This window comes from Camelina sativa, chromosome 1, assembly GCF_030686135.1.
Source record: "Camelina sativa cultivar CO46 ecotype springtype chromosome 1, ASM3068613v1".
Taxonomy (NCBI): domain Eukaryota; kingdom Viridiplantae; phylum Streptophyta; class Magnoliopsida; order Brassicales; family Brassicaceae; genus Camelina; species Camelina sativa.
Genome location: NC_141880.1, coordinates 12,734,683 through 12,761,904, shown reverse-complemented (window position 1 = coordinate 12,761,904; position 27,222 = coordinate 12,734,683). Strand labels below are relative to the sequence as shown.

Genomic DNA, 27,222 nt, shown 5'->3' with positions numbered 1-27,222 from the left:
GAACGTTCTAGACTACACAGATCGATATATCTACTTTTTTAAATCCGTTGGTGAATTTTCCGACTCCGACATAGTAGGTGCATAGTGGGTTAGAAGTAGATATACTAAAACGTGAGTTGTTATGAATTATGCACTATTAGTGGATGCGTATGAGAATGAGCAAACCTGAAAAAAAAAAAAAAAATCTCAACAACACATGTGGACAAGAAAAAGTCTTCAACCTCGTTTGCAAAAACAAAGTCACATGATTAAACCGAGAAGACACGTGCTTGCTTTTGAGCTATATTACAAAAACAGAGCACCACAACAAACAACAACACTAGCCAGCCAGACTTTTTAATTTAACACATTCATCTTTGACAATTGTCCCCAACAATGGCAAGCAATGGCAAAACCGTAATTTCAGACTCCACCAAGTGGCAAATTTAAAAGTCGTACTTTCTTCACCTTTCGCCTCGGACCCATCGGAGGAGATTCACATTCACAGTGTTTTGAAATCGAAAAAAACAGAACCTTCATCTTCTCTATTGCTTCTTTCAATTTTTTTCCAAAAAAAAAAAAAAAAAAAATGTTGAAGCTTTCGTGTAATGTGACTGATTCTTCTAAGTTACAGAGAAGCTTACTCTTCTTCTCGCATTCTCATCGATCTGATCCGGTGAATTGTATCCGTCGTAGAATCGTCTCATCTTCCGTCTCTTGTTCTCAGACGAAGAAGACGGGTTTGGTGGATCCTTTGCGAGCGGTTGTATCTGCTGATCAAGGAAGTGTGATTCGAGCTGAACAAGGTTTGGGTACTCTCGCGGATCAGCTCCGATTAGGTAGTTTGACTGAAGATGGTTTGTCTTATAAAGAGAAGTTTGTTGTCAGATCTTACGAAGTCGGTAGTAACAAAACCGCTACCATTGAAACCATCGCTAATCTCTTACAGGTCAGATTTTGTCTCTAAAATCTATGATTGGTTTTGTTCTTCTTCTTGTCTTCTTGATATGTCACAAAAGTATGAATCTTTTTTTATTTTTGTGTGTATATAGGAGGTGGGATGTAATCATGCACAAAGTGTTGGGTTTTCGACTGATGGGTTTGCAACAACACCTACGATGAGGAAATTGCATCTCATTTGGGTTACTGCTAGGATGCACATTGAGATCTACAATTACCCTGCTTGGTTTGTTTATTTTCATTTCTTATATGTGTGCATGTTGACTTTTTAGTGAGCCAGAAGTTTGAATCTTTGGTTTGGTTTACTACAGGGGTAATGTGGTTGAGATAGAGACATGGTGTCAGAGTGAAGGAAGGATTGGGACAAGGCGTGATTGGATTCTTAAGGATTGTGCCACTGGTGAAGTCACTGGCCGTGCTACAAGGTATGAGTAAATAATATTGCAAAGTTTGGTTAGGGACCTTTTTTTTTTTTGTCAAACGGTTAGGGACCTTATGTTTTAATATTTGTGCCATGGACTTAATATTGGAGTTACATGTTTTATGTTAAGATAAAGGTTTCTGTAACTTGGATTTATGGGCCTGTTATAATTTGTTGTGTGATGTATGTGTTTTGGTCTCTCAGCAAGTGGGTGATGATGAACCAAGACACAAGACGGCTTCAGAAAGTTTCCGATGATGTCCGGGACGAGTACTTGGTCTTTTGTCCTCAAGAACCCAGGTAAAAGGACAGTTTAGTAACAGGGCAAAGCTTGCTGGTCGATTAAATTGTTATTGCCATGAATGAATGAATGCTAAGTTTGTTTTCTTTCTATGTAACTAATAGATTAGCATTTCCGGAAGAGAATAACAGAAGCTTGAAGAAAATCCCAAAACTCGAAGATCCGGCTCAGTATTCAATGATTGGGCTCAAGGTACAAACAACAGTATTTTAGGACCCTTTCTCCAACTTTAGGCTTCAGAATTACTCAACGCTTTGTGATCATTTTTTTGCAGCCTAGACGAGCTGATCTTGACATGAACCAGCATGTCAATAATGTCACCTACATTGGTTGGGTTCTCGAGGTAAGTCACTAGGTTTTATGAGAAAAGCTCCATGTCCTTTAACGAAGAACTTTAGTAATCATATGATCTTGTTTCCTGGTAATGGCAGAGCGTACCACAAGAAATTGTAGACACGCACGAACTTCAGGTCATTACTCTGGATTACAGAAGAGAATGTCAACAAGACGATGTGGTGGATTCACTCACCACCTCGGAAATTGGTGGAACCAATGGCTCTGCCACGTCTGGCACACAGGGCCACAACGATAGCCAGTTCTTGCACCTCCTAAGGTTGTCTGGAGATGGTCAGGAGATCAACCGCGGGACAACCCTGTGGAGAAAGAAGCCATCAAGATAAGATATACCATTTTGTTCTCAAGTTTCCATCATCTCACTGAAGATTTCGCTTCAGGAGTCTGAGCAGGACTCATTTTTTTTTTCTCTTTCAAATTTGGGTTAGGCTAGAAAGAACTGGATTGTGGGAGTAATCTTTGTTGAACTTGATTATGTTTGTTCATGTTTTTTGTACAAATTTTGGGGATATAGCCAAAACCCATATCATCTTTGGTCTTGTCTTGTGCGCCTGCGTGTATTTTTAATTTATCCTTTCAAAACTCAAAAAGATTGTTCAACAGATGTTTTTATATAAACATAGTTTCTTTGACATCAAAGACCTCAAGCGGTAAGAGTTGTTTGAAACTTTATACGAGTCAAGGACCTTTCACATAAAAACTCTGTGGTTATTTAAACAAGTTACATGATTTGATAACAGATTCTGCTCGTAAAAATGTAAACGGTGTGAGATAAAAATTGGAAACTAGAAAAGAAAACACACTAAATCGAAGAACAACAATAAGATAATCATGAGTCCTACAACTATGTCAGAGCATCTCAGTTAATCTAATCATGAAAGAGTTAACTGCAGAAGAATCCAAGACAATCCATGAAGACTCAAATAGCTCGTGAAAGTAACCAGCTCTACTTTCTTGAGCTGCCTTTCTGAAAGCATTGCCAAAAGCATTCCCTCTGACTGCCCCGAGCCTCGGCTTCCCACAAACTCCAACCACGAGTATCTTCCCAGGTTGTTGAGATGCACAGGCACATAGCATTGGTTTCATCCTAGCTCCTTTCTCTCTCAAAGCATCCATTAGAAAGTAACAGAACTTTGTCAAGGCTTGAGGATATCCCAAATACTTAGCATCCATGGAATCTTCAACTTTCACCCATCTGAATTTCCTACCACTTCGGATGCATCCACTCTTCATGATTGCTGTACTTCCTTGCCTAAGAATTGCTCGTTGAACCTTGATTGCTTGTTGCATTCCAGATCGAAGTTTATCCAAATTGTTCAAAGACAGAGCATCATAAGCTTCGCCAAACTGTTTTGAAGCAGAGGAGCCACCCGAACCAAGAAATGATTCAAGAAGTGCTGTAATACCATAAACAACATCTGCAGCAGAGACCCTTGAGCTATAACCATGAAGCCGTAAGAAACTCCGGTAGTAGAAATCATTAAGACCATATTCAGGCAAAAACCGATCAAACTCTTGCTTCATTTTTCTTTTCACCTCGAGGCTCATGTATGGAAACTTTTGCTGGCACTCGATAAGTGCAAACCCCATACGGGCTAGAAGAAGCTTAAGTTTCTTGATGCCGTTATCGCTCCATGTCTTCAACTTAGTCGCAATGTAAGAGGAACAAAGCATGGAGTCAAACAACGTCCACTCCCTGAGAAGCATAAGCCTAGGCTCTTCTTCATAAGAGATTCTTGAGCAGTCTGGTGCTCGAATCTTGGTTCCATCTTTCAAAGTAACAGAAGTGATCTTATCAATGTTTCCTGAGCTATTGATGTGTTGTTCAAGCTCCATAACCGCAGCTTGGTATCTTTCATCAGTCAACCTCTCGTGAACAAACTGATCAGTCAAAGAAACACAAGCCAGCCAGAGCAACTCATTAGTGTTCTTCCTCAACATATGGGACAGCTCAAACAACAAGCACCCCGATGGCTTTCCATGAAATGTCCCCATCTTGTAATAATCCCTCTTTAGCTTCTTGAAAATCTTCACCCCATCTTCCATTTTCCTCCTCTTACTTGGCCTATCACCATCTCCATCATCATCATCATCACTACCCTCTTCTTCCTCCTCCTCATCATCCTCCTCCTCATCGGATTCACCAGCTTCTTCAGCCCTTTCCATATGCAACTGAAAGCTCTCATTCGCAAGCTTCAACACATCGAAATCATAAGCCAAATCAGCTTGCCTCTCATCATCATCAGTATGAAGAACAACAACTTGCTGATTCTGATCACTCAGATTATGCAAATGAATAGGCCTATGACTATCCACAACAAAGACACGAGCCGCGGGACCTAACTTCAAAACAACCTTCAAATCACGGTGACAACCCCAATTAATCAAAAGTATAGTAACAGGAGGGCTCTCAGAGGAAGTAGAACACAACCCAGCAGGACCAGCGTACTTGTGAATCTCCAGAAATGAAGATACAGGGAAACAAGAATACTGAATCGAATCTGATTCCAGTATATGAGTTATAACCTTAAGCGCACAGAGTGAGTCAACATCAGATGTAGATGGGAATATCAAAAGCGGGTTCTGTGAAGACAATGAAGTAGCTGACTCACGAAGCTTCGCATAGAACGACTCTACTTTCTGAATCCTCACCATATCCGTGTAATTGGATTACCCACCCAAAACCCAGCTAATCAAGAACCCTAAAAATTGGGGGAAGATCCTAATAATACCCAGATTTGAGACCAAAGAGAAATCCAAAGTCAAAAGTACCTTAGATTTTGACTTCTGGGTAGCTTTCAAGTCACCAGCTTTAGGATTCGTTTGCTCTCTTCTTCGGATTCTTTACGACGATGATGATTACAGAGAAGCAAATGTAACAAAAGAGGATGAGAGAGAAGAAGAGAGATAGGGAGGATAGAGAGAGAGAGAGAGAGAGAGTCTGAGGAAGTAGTATAGAGATCTGAAAGGGTGTATTTGATTTGGCGTGTGGTAATGAAAAATTTGAAACTTTTTTTTTTCATTTTTCGAGTTCGCCGGCGAAATTGTTGAAATTTTTCGAAATTTTTTGATCGACCGCCAGTTTTTTTTGACGTTGGCGCTGAACAGGGAAAAAAAAGAGGAAAGAATACTGTGTAGCGCAGCCCAGGAGAAGATGTGAATCTGGACCGTGCCTTTTTGTTCAACTTGCATGAATAAATTGACACGGTCATTGATTAGTTTGACTGACACTACGACTAGTAATGGGCTTTTTTGTACATGTTCAAACCTCGAGTTTGGCCCAATACAAACCCATTTCTTCGGTTTGCGACGACTGTATTAGCAATTTCAGTTGTTCCAGGAGGGGATATGTATAAGTTTTATTTTATACTTTTCATTTTCATGTCATTATTATGATATATAAAAGATTGTATAGTGATGCATTATGTTTGGCTCCTATTATCCTGCAAAAGAAGATGAAGTGTGTTTTCAAGCTTCAAGAAAATTAATTATAGTGGTTTTCTTTTTTACAATAAAATTAATCATTGTTTAGTTTAGAGAAATTGGAAAAAACAAATATTAGCACACACATAGTTATAAATTAAGTTCTTCATTTTTTTTAATCGATTCAACAAATCCCAATGTAGCAAGCGGCATTTTCAAAACATAATTTTTTTATGGTAAGTACTAACAAAAGAAAATTAAAGATCCTACTCGACTCGTCACCTAAACTGATCAACTACATCAGAAGCTTTACTAAATAATTAGCTTCGTTCTTAGATTTTTCTCAAATGGCTCCTTTGATAGATCTTTGGCTGGAAGCTTCATCTTCTTCCTCCTGCTTGCCCCCCAGGAACTAGCTCCATCATGAATCTCCTTCTTGCTAAGATTTCTGGTGTTTGTGCTCTTTTCCAGCTTCATCTATGTACTTTGTCTTTTCTCTTTCTTTTCTTGAAGCTTGGAGAGGCTTAACGTGATTCATGAATAAGTACATATCATATGTTTTGAAACATTATTTTTTGCATAATGTGTACCATCCTTTTTAACGGTGTTTATTATGGATAGTCAATAATGGTGGACTAACTTCGGTAATAAAACTCTTATCTTCCAACTTGTTGCATTTTACATCTTTTATGGTGAGTGTGATTGATTTGGAATCCACAATATTTTCTATATGAACATGAAAATATGAAGATGTAAGATGTTGATGGAATTACATTTGATTTAATGGGAGGGGCGGAATGTGATTCTTGAAGTGTACAAATCTTTCACTTATTAAGCCGGATTAAGAAAATAGGTCAGTCATTGATAATCATTAATTTATTTTATCTTCCTCCTAACTCAAATTATAGGTTTTCGTAAAATTTAGTGTCTACATTTAACTGTGACTTTCATTTTATATGAACTTACTAGGTTTTAATCTGCGGTATACAGCGGGATAGTTTTGATATTATTTAATATATATTAACTAAATTATGGTAAAGTTATTTGTATGTAGATTACATAAATTTTTAAATAAGTTTTTTAAGTTGTAAGTACCAAATTTGTTTAAAATGTTTATTTCGGAAATGTGTAGTAATATTTTTTTAATAATATCAAGTGATATATCATGGTTTTTACGGTTTTTAAACATAGTATAAAGAGTCTTTTAGAGTTTTTTTGATGTGTTTTAAGGTTCTTTGAGAGTCTTTACAGGTTTTATAGGATTTTGGCACGAATGGAGCAAAATGGAGCAATTTGGATGATTTTGGAGCATTTAATCAAAAGAAAATAACTTGGAGTCGGATCAGAGTTAGAGCATCGATCGACACTGCCTTAGCATCGATCGACACCTCTGTTTGTCTACGAGAGAAGCCAAATTGGAAGTTTTACAATTTTGCCCAAAGTTTTCCATATTTGCAACACAAATCTCTGACGTGTTTTAGGATATATATATAGTGTTTTTGGGTTTTAGAAAACCCTGAAGTTTGATTCTAGCAAGTTTTATTTTTCTGCAACCCTGTGAGATTTTGAGAACTTTTGGAAGAGAGATTTGAACTGCTTTGAGAGAAGAATTCTTGAACTCCCTCTTTACTCTTTTAATTTCTATTGCATATTATTCAGAATGATGTCTTGTGCTTCATTGATTATGTCTGAGTAGTTTGCTTGTTAGGTTCAGGGTTTTTCACAGGGGTTTTATGATTTATTAGATCTGTTTATTTAGGATTCTTTATCTTTCTAAATCTTCATCATAGATTGTTCTTAATGCTAGATCTTTGATTAGCCATCTGGATTTAGATCTTAGGATTATTGATTGATATGAGAATATAATTGATTTTCCTGATAAAATCTTTTGATGAGCAAAATTACTTCTTGCAAAGAGATTTGATTTAGTAATTTTGTGAACAATCTAAACCAGTTTTTAAAGCTGATTTTTAACCTAGAATTTTACAAAGAGATTTGGATTTTCTGGTTTTAAATTTAGATAATATTTGCAGTGAGAACTGATTTAGTTTACAAAAGAGTTTAGAGTTCTAGATCTGATTTTTAATTGCTTGAATCATAATTAATTTATTGATTTAATATTTTGTAATTTCCTGAGAAATTCCCTGGACCTTTTTGATCTCTTGAATTTACAACAGTTTAATTTAATATTTTGCATTGCCTTTTTAATTTAAATAATCTTGTTTAGCGTAATTATAAAACTCTATAATTTATTGTGTTTGATCTTGAGTCTCTGTGAAATTCGACACCTAAGTATTATAGTGACCTCTTAATTTGAGAGAGTAGCTCTAGGGTAAATTTGAGCATATCATCAAGTTATAGTTGTTTTTAAGTAGTTTTAAAAGAAAGTGTAAAGATGAAGTAAAAGTGGCTTTCTAATATATATGACACATTAGTAGTGTGAATGGTAAAAGTTTATATTTTGAATATTTTTAAATATAGTAATAAACATTGGCATATTTATTTATTTAGTAATGAAGTTGTTGTGTGTACACGGTGTTTTGACGCGCTTTAGACGGTGTTACAACCCTGAAGTAGATATTTGGTTGTTTTTTTTTTCAGGAACCTTAAACTGAAATCCATTTGTTAATGATTATATTCCTTTTTCTTGAAAATAAATTATATGGCAAATAGAAAATTTTTTGGTTTTATATTTTTAATATGATTGTAACTAAATATAATACGTCTGGGTTTTTTTTAATAATATTTTTTTATTTTTTATTTTATCTATATCTATAATCTGAAATAAATTAAAATTTTGATTTACTTTGTATTATTATGAGCATAAAGATAATGTATTGTGTATTATTATTATAGATGAAACATAAACTACAAATTAATGGGCCATAATTTTATAAGTGTTGATGAGGAGAATAGATGGGTTTTTATTGTGATTCCAAAATTGGCCCATTAACACTCTTATCCTCTGATTTTGTTATCGGGAGAAAGAAAACAAAAAATCAAGAATAGTCGAAACGATTTACCGAGAGAGTTTTCTTGATCAAAAACAAATTGAATCAACATCATTGATCGGATTAATCCGATAATCTCTGAGGCAATGATCTTTTCAGTTCGGAATCCCAGTAAAAACTCCATCAGCAGATTTATCCGAAAATCAGTCTTTTTTTAATTCTCTGATTACACAAAATTGATCGGAATAATCCGATAATCTGTCTTGTTGTAATTCTCAGATTTCGACATCAATGGATAAGTAAGCTAATAGATTGATCTTTTAATTCAATATTCTCCTTCTTCGTCATAGATTCGATGTAGATTCCTCAATTACTAAATCTATTGTAAGGATGGATTCCTCATTAACTTATTCTATTATTCTTCGTCATAGATTAGGTGTGGATTCCAAACGTATTCGATCGAATATGGGTCTTCTTTACCAGGTTTGAATCTTTTTCCAATTTGTAATTTTAGGTTTCTTGTTGTTTAAATCGAATTAATATACTGATTTATCTTGAATTTTCTGTTTTCCTTTTTTGTTGATTTGTTCTTAAAAACAGGAAAACAAATAAAAGAAGCCTAAATGAAAGATAAGGATCCAGAACCCCTTTCAATTCTGTCTTTACATCTATTCTGTTGAATTCGAAACTCTAATGTTAACCGTTTAATTTTGACAAGTTTAATTTCTTCGAAATAGGCGCTCATTGGAATTGCATAAATTGGATTAAAGAAGGACTATGAACATACTGGTGTATTGAAAGAAAGTCAATGGTAAGAAAGCAGTACAATTGTGGTTTAACACCGGCTATATATATTATCTTCTTTAAAGAAATATAATGTCTACTTTGCCTATTTTTTCTGCAAATTTTGTTTTTTTCGTTAGGTTAAACTACCCTATAAAATCTGAAGTGGAGCAAAATACAAATCTCTACACAATCATAGTAAGTTATTCTCCTGCTAAGTTTTTCAAGATTTTATTGGACACCATTTGTGTTTCTGCTTGTTTTCTTACAAATAATTTATTTAGCCATGAATATTTAGTATTATTGGCTGAGATGGATTTAGTAAACCTCTGGATTTCGGTTGACAGAAATAAACAGAACATGAAAGTTTTATTATTGATGTAATTAAGCTAGAAAGCTATCTAGAATAGAAATTTTAAGAAGATAAAAAACAAACAGGTAGATGGATTGTGATCCTTATCATTTTATTCTTCTAATAAACCTCTCGCCAAACATGCTTCTTTGTATGAATCGTAAATCACACTATTGTATGTCCTCATATCTTCATCACTTATTGGTCCCTTGATATACCTGAATAGGAGTTTCAAATATATATCACCATCAATCTTACTTGAAACATATGTTGTCCTTAGCCTGTTGATGTTTCTTGGCCTTCTTATGAATTTTTTTTCTTTGGGATTCCAATAATAAAATCCTGGTATATCTTCGAAAGTGAGTTGTCTTGCATATAAACATTGATTGTTCAGATCAAACCAAGCGGAAAGGAGTGGATGTTGAGTGTTTTTGTTGATTTGGCTGGTAGTCATACCGAGAGTTTAAGTGATAATAAGAAAAGTGGAGTGGAACTAAGAAATGTGTCTGATGAGTAGCTCTTTCACAATGTCCCTATTCATACTATTCTAGTGTGTATAATTTCTTTCGTTAAGTTTTGGAAGGTTTTGATTATTAAGTAAATGATATCTCGTTATTTACGGTAGTAATGAGATTTTGCAAATGAAAACATATAAAATATTCATAAACTTTGCGGATTTTCTGTAATTTGATAAGAAGTCTTTTTTAGTAGTTTATCTTCTATGAAATATTTTCAGTTTTGGTAATTTTCCCTTTTTGATTTCAATTTATGGTCTTTTAATTTATATTTATTTACCTTTAACAGTTATGTGTAATTAGTACTTTTAAATTTTAATAATGTGTAATATGCAGTACTAATATATCTCTCTTGTTTACAGATATAATAGGCGTGAATTTAGATGTGGATTAAGGTGGGAAAGAGATCAATTTCGGATCTACAATATGACAGGTTAGTTTCTTTCCTACAATATGAAAGATTATTTTATTAACAAAACATAGTTAAAGAAATTTGTTTATTGCTTTATTATAAGAAGTTTTTCAAAGAAAAAATATACCTCTCTTATTCAAAACAAAATGAAATGCATTATTAAAAATTTAAAAAATTAGACACGGAGGCTACATACATCAATATAGCCTAATTCTTCAAGTTCTGGAAAATTTCTTTGAAGACAATATTCATCGTCTGGCTTTGTATTTCACCCTCCTTATCAACAATTAACACCTTTAATCCTTTCTTCGATGTCACCCTTGATAGAGCCATATATAGTTTCCCATGAGAAAATACATGTCTAGGTAGGAAGAATCCAACTTCATTGAGTGATTGCCCTTGGCTCTTATTGATAGTCATAGCGAATGCAACAGCTAAAGGAAATTGTCGCCTCCTCATCCAGAAAGGCAATTTGGGATCTGTTGGTTTTATCATAACCTTAGGAATCAAAACTTTATGTCCAACTCTATCTCCAATTATAACTTTAGCTTCTAAGACGTTATTCCCCATCTGTGATATCTGCAATCTTGTACCGTTACATAATCCACCTTTTGGATCTATGTTTCTGAACAGCATAACTGGAGCACCAATCTTTAGCCGTAGACAGTGATTTGGTAAACCAGAAAGCTTGATACTGTTGAGGAAATCAGAACTGAAAATTGGGTTGGTTAATGATTCCACATCTTGGGGATCTATACTATCAGCACTTAAATAGACCACTTCTTCACCTGTTTTTAAAGTAAGAGTTACAAAGATTGGTTTAAAGTAGCATGTAACGATTGTAATTAGAAAACAAACATAATAGTATGCTTACCTTCTAGTTTCGCAAGCAGGCGCTCATTAATGGTGTTGACATCATTATTTGTTGGACATAAGATAGCTCTTTGCTGGAAAAACTCTGGATCATTTTTCTCATGCTACAATTCCAAATTTCCATACACAGCTCTGCTTATTGCTTCGATGGGATCATCTACATTTGTGATAAGTAATTCTTTTGGGATATCAATTAGAGCTTCACCATCATTAGACTCTCCAAGTCTTCCATCACCAACAGCTAAAAAATCCTTAATATCCTTTGCCTCTGAATCTGTCAAACCATTCTTCATAAGCCGCATGTTCTTCGTCAAACTTAGTACTTTACAGTGTTCCCAAAGATAAGAATTTAATGAAGCCAAAACAATCTGAGCCCTACCAGCTCCATGGATGACCGGAAGCACCTGCCTGAAGTCGCTAAGCAATTCGATGATAAATTCTTGCGCTTCTTTAAGTAGGGATAGTTTAACAACTCCCTGTAGACAGAACAATGAAAATTTTGGTTTCTTTTGGTTCCTCCTCTTGTTTAGGCGCTCAGAATACCACATTATAGCACCACAGTAACTACACTTGTATGTAGGGTCATCGTGATCTAAATAGTTAGAGACAATTGTACAATCTGAAAAATATTGTAAACTGATTATTAATCACACAAAAGCAATTTTCTTAGTGTAGAAGAAAACAATCCAGAAGAGTAAAGTACCTGCTGTTTTATCATCTCTGGATGAAGTTTTCTTATTAGTTTTGGATTTTGTCCCTTTTTGAAAGCGTATTGATTTAAGATTGAATCCTTTATGACTTTCTTTATATCTCCGACAACTTATATATGACGACATCACTTCTTGGTTTTCTTGTGAATCGTGATTATATTGAAGAGAATCATCAGAGTTATTATCTTCTTGACTACTCACATCATAGTTCTAGTCACTTTCACAAACATCTTCACCTATTTTACATAAAGAAAGTAGCATACATTAAGAATAGGATAAATTTCTGATGGTGAGAATATAGGGAACTATATTACCGTCTGATGAGGAAGCATAATTGTTTCGTTGACAGTATGCTCCCAAATTTGGAGGGTCATTAGTTGTTTTCTGTAATGTTTTCCTTGTAAAGCTACTTTGTGTAGAACCTAATAGAAGGAGAAAAAGACGTTGGAGTTGTATTTCTATTTATTTATATTAAAAAGTCATTGTTAATATTGTTTCTGTTTGAATCTCTGTAGATGAGTAACTGATAACGATTCTCTTATTTCAGGTATTCAAAACTTAGTTGAAGATGAGGCATGCATATCGTCCGCTCTTCAAAATACAGGAAAGTTTGTGATGTCTCTGAAAACCATCGTTGGCGTTAATTGTTTCTGTCTTTTCTTCATTCTCAGGCATCCATCTAGTTAGAATAGTCTCTTATTAATGGTGAAGTATTTCCAAAATTTTCAATGATTTTGAAAATAAGAATTTCTGGACTAAAGATTGGCGTACCTGTTGATTTTTTTTTTGTGGTGACTCTTTGAGCAGTCTCTGATATTGTGTTGTTACATATTATTGGAACAGGTGATAAAGAAGCATCTTCTCCACTTGTACAATCATTTTTTTTTGTGTCCGGTTTTGGGTTGTATTTTTTAAAGGAACTCATTTTAGTTGTTTTAGTGATAGCATGCATTTGTAAAAACTATTAAAAATAATGTTTACTCACTTTGTATAGTTTTTGTCCTTAGATGATGAATGAAGTTGGGTGATCCAAGTTCAGCATACGATTGGCGTATTGGGACTGCTGACATATTTGAGCTTGGTGAGTGATAACCTAGATCTGATTTAAGTAAAAAGTAAGAAAGATGGATATCTAAGATGCTATATATATATATAAAAAAAAAACTTTAGGCCTACATTTGACTTCTTTTTTTTTGGTTTTACAGATTGAATCTTCTTGGGGTTCGGATGAGTAACATTGTTTTAAACTAACAGGAACCCAATCTGCTCCATCAGGATCAGGTAATGTGTTATCTGCAATATAAAACGACAAAAAGTTTTCTTTTAAAAAGTATAGTATTAGTTACATATTAGTATATTCGTTTGACAGAGATGATAATATTGTGTTAAACATTGAAGTTAGTAAATAGAGTACCCGTAGGAAAGTTAAACTCATCCTCTTGTATGGGTTGAACAGAGGAATTTAAAATATGAGATTGTAGATTAAATGGTTCGTGGATAGATAATGATTGTTTGAGAAGTACTGGTATTAAGGTTGTGTCCTCTACGGCAGGAATAATATCTACAGAACGAATGACCAAATTATAAGAAAATTTAAAAGACTACAAAATTACAAATGGAATTTTTTGAAAACTACTTACTTTGTGAAGACGCAATAGTACTATTTATAGTAGGATAAGGTGATTCTTCTATGCTAACAGGACTCAGATTTGATATGTCTGTGAGAACCCTTCCATAAATTGAATTGATAGGAACATCTTTCTTTACAGCTGATCCGAAGGCTTCAGAATCTACTACCCTCCTTGTGGCGGTTAACTTTGAACATTTTCGCTTTGATGAGGTAAAACCATCAGTGAACACCTTTTCAGTTAATTCTCTTTTCTTCTTCATCCTATTATCATCAGTTGGTTTTGAGAATAATCAAGTGAAATATTTTGATGTTGTTTTATAAGGGATTATGTGGAAGTTGAAAATTATTTTGGTTTTAAGTAATGCTCTTAAGATTGAACATTAACTTGTTTGTCAAATCCCTTATGTTTTGTTTTAAAGATATGAAACTATGTGATTATTGTCCTGTTATGGTAACATGATAAAATCAAATTAGTTGTTACAGATTTCACGCAAAGTATATTAAATGTTATTTTTCATGTAATTGGCAGGGACCCATCTGTCGAACGCAATTTTAGCGTCTATAAGTTTTCCAGGTAGTAATTATTATGATGATATCTGCCTATAATATATTTGGGTCCATGTTAGTAGATAGACAGAATAGCCTGTCTTTTGTGTAGGTTTTTTATGTAGAATTGTTCTTTAAAACAAAAACACAATAGTCACGATCGCCAAATTTGCTTGTATAGCTTACACGTTAATCTTCTTAGTGAAATACTATGAGATATAGAAACTCGTAGAACATGACAACATAGGTCAATCTCTATTTAAAATCCACGTATCATACCAGTCTGCACAATATTAGTCAACTGTGTGTTGACTGTCTGGTCATTCATTCATATGAGAAAATTAGCACTACATTTTCTATGATTTGCACAACTTCTAATTAATCTTCTTTTAGGACACATGGACGCAGTTAGTAGAAAATATATTAAAACACTATGTTAAAGCAGAATTTGACGGTAAAGAGATTTCTTATAATAAAATAAAAACCAGTAAATGTATTCCATAGAATTGAAGAAAACAATGAGAATCAAGAGAAGAAATCATCTATTCCATAGAATTAAAAAAAAAAAAACATAAAGCATTGGAGGTCTCCAAAGACTTCAATTATTCGCTTGTCACCATCCAGATCTTGAAACACTTCTACTTCTTCTGCTTGGCACAACCCAATTTCTCTGGTTCGACCTTAACAAACTTTGGTATGCCGTCATTCATTTCCTTTGTAGCCTCTCGGAACAATTCTGCTTTGGTTAATTTCTCCTGCTTAATCTTCACAACATCTATGCTATCAAGACAAAGCCTTTTCGTAGTGGATGAATGATCCAAAGGAGAGGAGAGATCTTCAATCAGTTTTCTCTTAGAGGATGGAGTAGTAGTTCTTGTTGGGTTTGGACTGTAGGTAAGCATTAGGGATCCTTGATACAATATAAAATTATTCGAGTTAATAAATTTCCTAATGAAAGAATAATATACCGATCTAGTTAAACGTATTGTGATATTTTACCTGGTCATTTGAATCATCTGGAATCTCCTCTTCCTTTTCACCTATATCATTTGACAGTACCCTAGACACCTTATAGGTATCCAATCTAGTAAAGAGATTTTCAGGACCTACACATATTAGGTACTTGAATGTTTTGCCAACCAAGTTCTTAATAGAATCAGGCAAAGCTTCAAGATCAACAATCTGTGAATTCATTAACGATTGGTTTAATAGTTAAAAATCTAGCATCCGTGAAACATTTTCATAGTTGAATTGAGGATCAGTTTAGAAAATAACCTCATCCCATGATCCGTTCAGAAGATTGCTTACAGGACAGCCAACAATGTCAGAAGCCATACTATCAAAAAGCATCAATTTCATCTGCCCAGTCTGGTCCATCACGTTAACATGCAGCTTGTACCTTTGTAAGCAGTGCAAAATTTGGTATTTATAAACTGGAATATGAAAGTAAGCAAGTTGTATATGGAACAAAAGTTTGATATACTAACCTGGCTTGAACATTAGTAACTATTCCTCTGCAAGAATCACAATAAAATTAAGGTTTCGAAGAAGTAGTTACCACCTGAATAACATTTTTATTACACTTCCTACATGCAATGTAATACTAAGCCCAGTCTGTATCTATTGCATATATGGTGCAAATGACCCTAACCCTCCCAACCTAGCATTCATAAAATGCCTATGGTTTAGTTATTCTTGTTATGAAATAGAACAGACTTTATATTATATTAAAGTTTAATATATTTTTTTATTTTTCTATTACCTCTATCATATTGAAAACCTCTTCGATAGTTCTCATAAGAAACTGATCAGCAAATTTAGGACCTGCAGCCACTATCAATTCTTGCATTGGGTTGTTGTCAATGACTTGGAGGGCAAGACCATCATTTGGCAACCTATAAACAACAATTGCATTATAAGTATAAACCATCTTAGTTTCAATACCATTAAAATTATTTTTAATCAACTTAATAAAATATACTTGTTCTTAAACTCCACAATCTCATGGTAGTTTGGATTGATGATAAGTTGCGAAGTATTGAAAGAGTTTGCTATGTTTCGAACATCTGCAAAATTGGGATACATATATGATTTTACTATTTTAACAGTTGAAATATTATTTTTTGCTTATTGAGAATCAAATCATGTTACCTTTGTATGTCTTGATTTTTGCAAATCGTATCAAACAGATCACCATCTCACCATCTGCATTTGAACAGGCTTCAAAAAACTGCTCTGCAAAGGATCCCCAAAGAGTACAGGGAAGTCTGTCATCCCTATTACGATATTAAAAGGTATGTGATGTTAGTAATAAGACACACAGTTTGTTTGAAAACAAAGTTGGAAGTTTGTAGTTTACAGCTCATCTCTTAGTTGGAAAGAGATCTTCTTGGTCGGCTTACTATTGACATCTATGGTCTCCATTTCACCCACATTGACAACTTGTCCAACAATGTCTACAATTTCAAAAATAGAATCATATTCCAGTTTTAATAATAAGACTAACCATGAGAATTAATGTATATATTACCGATTAAAATGTTTGCATTTAGACCAGCAGTCTCCACGTCTTTGAAAGTAGTCAGAGACATGTAGTGGTCATTAGACAGTAGATCAATCCTTGTGACAATGGTTTGAGCCAGGAAATTCATTTTGTAACGATGGATTGTTGGTCTAAATTGGCCTGCTGCATAAACCAATCCAAAGTGTTGAATGTCTTTCCATTCACCAGGCACCATATACTTTTCGAAACGATTCAGACAATCCTTCTTAACAGAAGCATGTATCTTTGTTCCCTGAAATAATGTGTATTTATGAGTTGACATTCTACAATTTGAATTTAGACAGGTAGATGAAGAAAAGGTTGCAGTTTAACTTACATGTACATCTGCGAGGACCATGTCAAAGGTCTCTCCAAAAGCGGTGGTTTAAGTTTTCCAAGAGTGAAGGACTCGGACTTGCACTATTCAGGATGTCTTGTAGGGCTTGACATCATGGAGGTAAGCAATTGCTTGAGCTATTTTGCAATACTAAAAGGAGTTTGAGTTTTGCTATTTGAGTTTTCTATGCTGATTGATGTGATGAGATTAGAATGGTTATAGAATAGATATATTTATAGTGAGGTTGGTACCGTAGGGTTTTCAAGTGATTGATTTGTGATAATCTTGAATGTAAAGTAAGAAATCTTTTTATTCAATTTAATTTTTGATTGTCTAGGTCCAAATTAGGTATGTTCGATCTTGATTTGCGTTTGTTAAGAAATTATGCTATTATGGAATTAGTTAATTGAGACCCTGATTATAAGTTGATTGGAGATATAATAAATTTGAAGCGTAAATTGATATGAACAGATAACAAAGAAGTTGGCTCTCTCTTCTCGATTTATTTTTGGATAGTTTTAGATTTTGTTGGCCAATTAATTATTATTACGTTATTGTTTATTTTGCAGGATTTGTTCATCTACTACAGGCCCAACATGGGTAACAAAACAATAAAACAATAGTGAGGCCCAACATAATATCAAGATCCAATCAGTTGGATAGGCAATCGAGTTATAAGGTGGGCAATCGAATAAACACGCGGACCCTACTCTCAAAATCGAATCTGTGATTTTTTATGTCAATTTTGTCCTTCTCAATTTCAATTAAGTGTCTCTTTTAGTAATAATTGAGTGGCAATTTGAGTAAATACATTAGGGATTTTGGACATTCTCCAATTTGTACTTCTCTTATAATTCTTTTAATAATTATAAGAAGATGGATATTTTAATGTTGTTTGATTCTTAATAAGTCACTTTTAATACTCCAATCGGTCATTTTTCATTATTCTAGAAATTCTTTATTTGAATCTCAACAATTGGCGAGTTGATTTTTCTAGAAATTCAATAGCAAATTTTGATTATCATATAGATCCTGAAATTTTGCAAAATATTTACAAAACTGAAAAAAAAAATATAAATAATAAATAAAAAGACAACATGATCTAAATATGGCCTAAGACTTTCTTTAGAAAGACTTATGGTCTTTCCAAATATGAAACTGAATTTTTAGGAATCTTTGAAGCAAAATATAGAAAAATCTTGGGAGGAATCTTCAATGTAAGATGAAGAATGTTTTTTTCCTATGAATTACAAGGATAAAAAAGTTCCAGAAACGAATGGATCAAAAAAAATCCATAAATGAATATCAAAACACTTTCATAAGCGTATGGATCAAATAATTTCATAAATGAATATCAAACACTTTCGTAAACCTGTTTGTAGCCTGTTTGTAATTCTTGCTGAATGTGATTACGGTTAGATAAGTAACTAGTCACCCACTTTTCAAGTATCCACTGTTTTCACAAAAAAAAACATATCAAATTAATTATTCTTTGAATTCCATAAAAAAAATAGTGAAAAATAAAAATACAAGAATATTACATAGGTCCTACACCACAAACTTCATGGAAGCACCCACAAATTTTTTATGAATAAATATTCAAGATCTTGATGGAGTAGTTGTTCATGAAGGGTGAAAAAAAAAACTTTTTATTGCCGGTAATGCACAAAAATGCAACTAAAATGTTAAACAAAAACACAAAGAACATGTTAAACATAAAAAGAGGCCGAAAATGTTATTTTAAAAAATAATTATCTGAGATGGATTGATCAACTTATTAGAATATAGAGGCATATGCATATATGCAAAAACGTTTGAAAGATGTGACATGCTTTACTAGAAAGAGATAAAAATGAACTACAACCATCATGATAATTAATATCAATAATGTATAATGTATCTTACTAATTTTATTAAGTTTTAATGTATTGTAAATATATTAAAAATCAAATAAATTTTAAAGTCATCAAATATGTATTTTCGTTGCTTTTTCATATGGTCTCCTTTATTCAGATTGTCTCAAGTTTCTTCAAAATCACATATAGTAAATTATTTTTGAATCGCTTTGTAGGTGAAAATCTTAATATTATTAAAAGAGAAGTCTATTTTGAACATTTTTCAAAATTAATCATTTGCTTACTTCAATTGCCATTGAAATTATGTAAATTAGTTTAGAGATATATATAGTAAAATTTTCATTTATTTAGTTTAGATATATATATATATATATATAGTAAATTTTTCTCTCATATTTGGTTGATCATATTTTGAAAACATTAATGAAAACATCTCTTCTACCCTATAATGAATGTTAAAAAAAATAATTTGATTTCATTGTGAATTTTTGCTAAGTGTTTAGTTTTTTTTTTTTTATTATTTTAAAATCATTTAGTATCACTATATATATATATATATATATATTCGATCTAGATAATGAACTCAAAAGAATTTTATAAAACGGTAATACCAAAACAAAGAGTTTATTTCATGGTTAAAGAATGTATATAGGTTTTGTTTGGTCCTTGATAAAGGTTAATAGTTTGTAATGTAAATATTGTTATCATCCAAATTGTCATTTTTTCTTAGGAATATGATATATTTCCCACATGGAATAAAAGGTAACTGACTGGAAGAATTTAAAAATCTCTTATTTGAATCCAGAAAATTGGCGTCTTGACTTTAAAGAGAATTCAAATAGAGAATTCGAATTCAACTTGTGTTGTGTCCAAGATACACAAGTTGATTCAAATTAAATATTTAGTAAAAAAATGAAAAAGTAGTAGTTTTACGCTCCTAAAGGAGGAAATGTTTATAAATTTACAAAAAGAAGTTTTTACTTATGATGGATAGATCAATTTCATGAAATAAAAAGACTGAAAAAAAATGTTTGAAAAATGTGTCATGATTAATAAGAAAGAGATGAAAATGAACTATAATTGCCATGATAATTAATGTAATTGTAATGTATCTTATAATAATACTGTTGTGTTATATTGGAAAATTTTCTGTCTAGGGGAGAAAACATAAAGTAAAACTTATGATATATATTTTTATTATTTTAACTATTATAAAAATTGTGAAGTATTGTGCATGAAAGACGATTTACATGAATCCACTTTTGTATGGTTGCAAATTATAACAAATATTGAGATGATACTAAACGGGACATAAAATATAATATCATTTTCAAAGTCAAAATTAAAATTAAAATATTATTAATTAAGATATTCCCTTTATAATAAAAGGACAAGTACAAATTTTAATATTTGTTTTTTTTGTTCTATTTGTTCTTCATCAATTTTGGAATGTAACATTTTTGTTCTATTATTAGTCATTTTATGAGGTTATGTGTAGTATTTATATTTTTGGATAACGACAACGCTGTGACCTTTTTATTTTAGGTTTAGGAAACCACAATCTGAATTTCAATGCTAGCGAATTGAATAAACCGAACAGCTCCCAAAATAGACTACTATCTACTATTACATACGTTCATTTGTCTTTTCCAAACTGACAATTTCTAGATTGAGCCAAGCCTCATAAACAGATATTCTTATTTTTGGTAGAAAAGATGCCTAAGAAAATATGCAGAGACTGCCTAATCCTGGTGCAAGATAACCATGACGGCTCACTCCAGAGTTTACTCTGCCTTCAAAGAGATGAAACTCTCAAACTCGACTGCAGAAAAAAGTCTTTGAATTGTAAGACAATAATAAAATTGTCAGACAAAAAAAAAAGTCTTTAAATTGGCACAAGTCTCAACTTCTCACGAGAGATTTCGCCACCCAATCAAGCTTAATCCCACATCTGCCTAAACGAGGGATTATAAATATCACTAACTAAAACCAAAGTAATAAAGCCCAATACATATATATAAAGCCCAATTTAAAGAAACATACCCAACTCTTTTCGCCATATCACATTCCTACTTGGATCAGCTCTACAGCCCATTAGAGGAACAAAAAAGGAGAATGAATGAAAAAAAAATAATGTAGAACAAAATAAACAATTTTTGAGGAATGAAAGAAAAAAATGCAGAGAAAAAACAAAATAATAACGGGTGACCAAACAATAATAATATTTGTTAAATTATATTGAATATTAAATAAATCAATCAATAAAAATACTACTTTAATATATATAAAATAAATTTTAAATTGATTTAAAAATAAATTTGTGAATTAAATTTTAAATACATCATATTAAATATTTATAGTTAATATTAACCTACAATAAAATTTTAAGAATAACTTAAAATATTCTTTAGTTTTATTTACGATATAAACATCTTTAAAATTTATTTTACTATTCAGACAATTTTTAAATAAAGCCTTCAGATTAATTTTACATGAAATTTTGTATCAAAAATAATTTTCTGCCAATATACTGTGAAGAAGATGAATATTATTGTATTATAAGATTGAAATATAATTAATAAACATAATTTCTATTTATTTTAAAATAAAATAAAAATAAATTTTAATATTTGTTCTTTTTTTTGTTCTATTTGTTCCTCATCAATTTTGGAATGTAACATTTTTGTTCTATTATTCTTCATTTTATGAGGTTATGTGTAGTATTTATATTTTTGGATAATGAGAATAGTGTGGCCTTTTTGTTTCAGGTTTAGGGAACCACAGCATGGATTTCAACGCTAGCTGAAACGACCTGACCCGTTTTTTTTTTAATACATAAATAATAATAATAATAATAATAATAATAATAATAATAATAATAATAATAATAATAATAATAATAATAATAATAATAATAATAATAATAATTATAATAATAATAATAATAATAATAATAATAATAACTAGTAGTCACATACCCACTAGCCACCTAACCACAATCACAACCAACAGCGGAATAACAAATACCAGTATCCAATAAATATCCAATAAATATCCAATAATATTCAATAACCAATATCCAAAACATAACCATTCCAATATCAAACAACAAGAAACAAGGAACCAACAACCTAGCAAGTTCTAAAGACCCAACACTAGCAACCTAACAATGCCAGACAACATCCAATCGAGTCTCTAGAACATCCTCCTCTTCATTGCCTTGATTTCACGATCACACTTTGTTTTTACCTGCAACACAAACACAAATTAAGATGCATGAGTATTTGATAAACACTCAGTGAGACAATCCTCTAATCTACTGGGCTATACACATAAGAAACAGTGATTACAGTGTTCCAAACAAACAACAAACAAAACATACAAACCAGGAAAACAAACATCATCTCGCTGGAAGGGAGGTGTCGACCGACACCAGCCAAGTGTCGAACGACACTGACATTGGTGTCGACCGACACTACCCTACAATGTCGATCGATGCCATTTTGCTGGTGTCGATCGACACTCCACCTGCAACTGCGATCCGCTGCGAAGTCGAATCTCGCTCCCAAACTCCACCAACTCGTCCAATACTCAAAACCCAAGCCGAAAACAACCTTAGAAACCTGTAGCAACCAATCCCCATCAAGAAAACACACAAAACAACAACAAACAAGCAAGAACAAGGAAATCAAAGGCTTAGATTAGCCATGGTTATGCACTCACCTCTTTGCAGGAAGTCTCTGAACTACATCAACAAATCCCACCCTCCTAACAAGTCTCTAACTCCTTCCTAGCCTTGGATCTCTCGAAACTCCTGAAACACGTTGTTCATCAATCTCATAAACGCTGCTGGCGCATTTGTCAACCCAACGACATTGCCACGAACTCATAAACCCATACCTCGTCCTTCTACTTGACGAACAACACCGACACTCCCTACGGTGAAGTGATAAGACGTAAGAACCCCTTATTTTTCTTCCTCAGCTCTACTAGACTACTAATCAAGTATGCTGACATCAACTCACCACCACCCGGATATCAACACCTCTTGTCCACCCAAGAACCTCTAGCAACTTGTCTCTTAAGGAAACTTCCACAAGATAGCGTATTACAAATTTAGCTTTTCGCTTAGCAATTCTCCACAGCAAATCATCAATACAAGCGTAATAAAACAAACAAGTACCATACGTTCGCACATTCTGATTCACCGCATCAAATGCTTTGCAAGCCGCCAACTCAAACTACTTGCCTTGTTTCCCTCAGCAAGCTTACCAAAACCTTGAATCTAGCAACCCTGTCCATATCCAATGAACGTAATCCAACATCGTCGCAACGATTAGATTATCCTGCCATGAAGGCTTCTCGTGAACTTATGTATCTTGTCTTTCCCGGCTCAAACCTGCTGCAACTCCCCTTCCCGGGACTCCAGCACCACCAGCCTCACAATCCTGGTGCAACAGCCACACATTAATAACCGCTCTGGTCACAAAACCCTGACCCATTGGTCAACACATCCAAAAACCGAGATTAAACCACCGTCAATCTCTCGAGGTCTACATTCAATCGGTTAGTTTATACTCACGTCTTAGGCATTGCTTGCTCCCAACTCCTCTACCCTTAGGTAGCAACCTTCGAGCCATACCGATTTCACTCTCAGACCAGCGTATTTGAGTTATACCGTCTCACTCTTGGACCACAATCCTCAATATCTCGGTATCAGGGGAACTACTCATCCCCTCAGGGGAACATAATCCCCTCTGCCACTCTCACAGCCCCCAGCCCCTCGAGCTATCGGTATTCAGGAGAATCACCATCTCCTCAGGAGCAACAATCTTTAACGACTATAAACATCTCCCGACCAAAAATACCTCCTGTGGCCCGAGTATAACATTGCAATGTTACACCTACCCTCTCAACTTCTCATAACAACCTGGATTACCCACCAAACAGAGAAGTATTTGATCCAACTGCATATGAACACCTATCTGCCCCACTAGGCTCGATACCTCTCGAGAAGACTCTCGTACCGGTCATCTACAACTGCTCCATCCTCTTAACAAAATATGGATAGTCCTCAACATCCGCAGCCCTCGACTGCACCTGCCACATGCGGTACAACTAGAGCCTGCACTGGTACCCCTCTCGGTAATCGCTCCCACAGCACGCTAAGAGATCTGCCAAGCGATCATCTTGACCCTGGGCTCCACCTGCTGCAACCCCACACTTGGGTTCCCAGCACCCCCGACACGCTAACCGGCTACCCCCTCTGGTCCCTCCTGATACGCTTGCGATCCTACGACGTACCTCCTCGTGGAACTCTGGACCACACACTCGCTGGCCTCGGGAACCCGCCCGACCACGACCACGACAACACCCATGTCCACGACCAACAAGTCAAACACCTTTAACCATTGTACTTCCAAGAACAGAGGTTAACAAGCAATCTTAACATAACACAAAAACACAAAAACAAAAACTCACTGTGGAATCACACTGTAGGCTCGAAGAGGATGTTCTAGGACTCCATGCCACACACAATTGACTAACTCACATAATCAATCAAAACATGCAATCCCCAAACATATACAGCACAAAGCCTAGTGAACCCAAACCTAGAACCGTAAGGGCTCTGATACCAAACTGAAACGACCCGACCCGTTTTTTATTTTAAATAAATAAATAATAATAAAAAATAATAATAGTAAAATATAACTAGTGGTCCTATACCCACTAGCCACCTAACCACAATCACAACCAACAGTGGAATAACAAATACCAATATCCAATAATATTCAATAACCAATATCCAAAACATAACCATTCCAATATCAAACAACATGAAACAAGGAACCATCAACCTAGCAAGTTCTAAAGACCCAACTCTAGCAACCTAACAATACCAGACAACATCCAATCGAGTCCCTAGGACATCCTCCTCTTCATTGCCTTGATTCCACGATCACACTTTGCCTTTACCTGCACCACAAACATAAATTGAGATGCATGAGTATTTGATAAACACTCAGGGAGACAATCCTCCCATCTACTGGGCTATACACACAAGCAACAGAGATTCTAATGTTCCAAACAAACAACAAACAAAACATACAAACCAGGAAAACAAACATCATCTCGCTGGAAGGGAGGTGTCAAACGACACAAGCCAAGTATCGACCGACACTGACATTGGTGTCGACCGACACTACCCCACAGTGTCGATCGATACCATTTTGCTGGTGTCGATCGACACTCCACCTGCAACTGCGATCCGCTGCGAAGTCGAGAGTCGAATTTCGCTCCCAAACTCCACCAACTCGTCCAATACTCAAAACCCAAGCCGGAAACATCCTTAGAAACCTGTAGCAACCAATCCCCAGCAAGAAAACACACAAAACAACAACAAACAAGCAAGAACAAGGAAATCAAAGGCTTAGATTAGCCATGGTCATGCACTCACCTCTTAGCATGAAGTCTCTGAACAACAGCAACGAATCCCACCCTCCTAACAAGCCTCTAACTCCTTCCTAGCCTTGGATCTCTCAAGAAACAGCCAAGAATCTCACAAATCTCTCTATAAAGCTCAAAAACCAAGTTTTCTCCCTTTTCTCTCCAAAACAACAAAGCGGCAACAAAACAAACTCTAAAACCCTTCTTGTCGTCGAAACCCACTTAGGTATCCCGGTTCAATGGTTTCCACAAACCAAACCGAACCAAATCGATCAAAAACTCAATCTGGTCGAACCAGAACAACTTGGTGTCGATCGACACCACCATGGCTCACTCTAGAGTTTACTATGCCCTCAAAGAGATGAAACTCTCAAACCCGAAAGGAGAAAAAGTCTTTGAATTGTAAGACAATGATAAAATTGTCAGACGAAAAAAAAAGTCTTTAAATTGGTACAAGTCTCAACTTCTTACGAGAGGTTTCGCCACCCAATTAAGCTTAATCCCATATCTGCCTCAACGCTACCAAATCAGTTACAAAAAACTTGCAGACACAATTTAACCTTTTTCTTTTCGTAAACGAGGGATTATAAAATTCACTAACTAAAACCAAAGTAATAAAGCCCAATATGACATATATATAAAGCCCAATTTAAAGAAACATACCCAACTCTTTTCGCCATATCACATTCCTTCTAGTTGTATAGATAAAAGGAAAATGAATAATAAATACATGTGCAAAGTAATAAATAATTTTTGAGGGATGAAAGAAAAAAATGCAGAGAATAAACAAAATAATAATTGGTGACAAAACAATAATAATATTTTTTAAATTATATTAAATATTAAATCAATCAATCAATAAAAATACTACTTTTAATATATATAAAATAAATTTTATATTTAATTTAAAAATAAATATGTGAATTAAATTTTAAATACATCATATTAAATATTGATAGTTAATATTAACCTACAATAAAATTTTAAGAATAAATTAAAATATTATTTAGTTTTTATTTACTATATAAACATCTTTAAACTTTATTTTACTATTTATACAATTTTTAAATAAAGCCTTCAGATTTATTTTACATGAAATTTTGTATCAAAAATAATTTTGCCAATATACTGTGAAAAAGATAAATATTATTGTATTATAAGATTGAAATATTATTAATAAACATAATTTCTATTTATTTTAAAATAAAAATAAAAAGAATTTTAATATTTGTTTTTTCTTTTGTTCTATTTGTTCCTCATCAATTTTGGAATGTAACATTTTTGTTCTATTATTTGTCATTTTATGAGGTTATGTGTAGTATTTATATTTTTGGATAATGAGAACAGTGTGGCCTTTTTGTTTCAAGTTTAGGGAGCCACAGCCGGATTATTCTGCATTTCTAGAAGCTAGCTACAAGCACTCTACTCTGGAGATAAAGAACCGAACACACGCCATATACCATTGGAACCACAATGATGATGGGAAGAAAGTAGCAACGGATGAATTTGTGTTACACAACCAGTACTGGTAAGTTCTCTTATTCTCACTTTAGTAATCTTAGTAGTTGTGTAGATGCAGAGCTAAGTGAAATTAATACGCAGGAGAATCACATTCGACGGAGAAAGCTTAAGAAGCATTATATCAAGAGTGTTGTGGCTGACGGGATTGCCAATTGATTCACTAAGTTGCCTTATGCTTTTGATTCAAGTGTGAAGATTCATTTACCAAATCTTGATTACTTGTTATTAAATAAAGGAAGCTTATAATACGTTGTTACTTTTCTTTCCCGCTAAGTTTTATGCCATTTGGAGTATGAAAGGAATTGGAAT

General features: G+C 33.8%; 2 protein-coding genes, 1 long non-coding RNA gene and 1 pseudogene across 3 annotated transcripts; 2 read left to right on the top strand and 2 right to left on the bottom strand.

The window, feature by feature from the left end:
* Positions 1-313: 313 nt before the first annotated feature.
* On the top strand, positions 314-2,654 carry LOC104789944 (oleoyl-acyl carrier protein thioesterase 1, chloroplastic). Its single transcript, XM_010515613.3, has 7 exons — positions 314-928; positions 1,032-1,165; positions 1,251-1,364; positions 1,565-1,660; positions 1,766-1,853; positions 1,936-2,004; positions 2,093-2,654. Exons 1-7 carry the CDS (start codon positions 569-571, stop codon positions 2,339-2,341), a joined length of 1,110 nt encoding a protein of 369 aa, XP_010513915.3. The 5' UTR covers positions 314-568; the 3' UTR covers positions 2,342-2,654.
* Positions 2,655-2,702: 48 nt separating this feature from the next.
* Positions 2,703-5,138, bottom strand: LOC104789934 (uncharacterized). Its single transcript, XM_010515600.3, has one exon. It carries the CDS (start codon positions 4,668-4,670, stop codon positions 2,865-2,867), a length of 1,806 nt encoding a protein of 601 aa, XP_010513902.1. The 5' UTR covers positions 4,671-5,138; the 3' UTR covers positions 2,703-2,864.
* A 3,293-nt stretch (positions 5,139-8,431) lies between these two features.
* LOC104789926 (uncharacterized) lies at positions 8,432-8,873 on the top strand. The gene is made up of 2 exons (XR_002032884.2): positions 8,432-8,688; positions 8,821-8,873. It is a non-coding gene; the product is annotated as an uncharacterized LOC104789926 (long non-coding RNA).
* A 5,975-nt stretch (positions 8,874-14,848) lies between these two features.
* LOC147949841 (replication protein A 70 kDa DNA-binding subunit B-like) lies at positions 14,849-16,990 on the bottom strand (annotated as a pseudogene).
* Between the last annotated feature and the right edge of the window lie 10,232 nt (positions 16,991-27,222).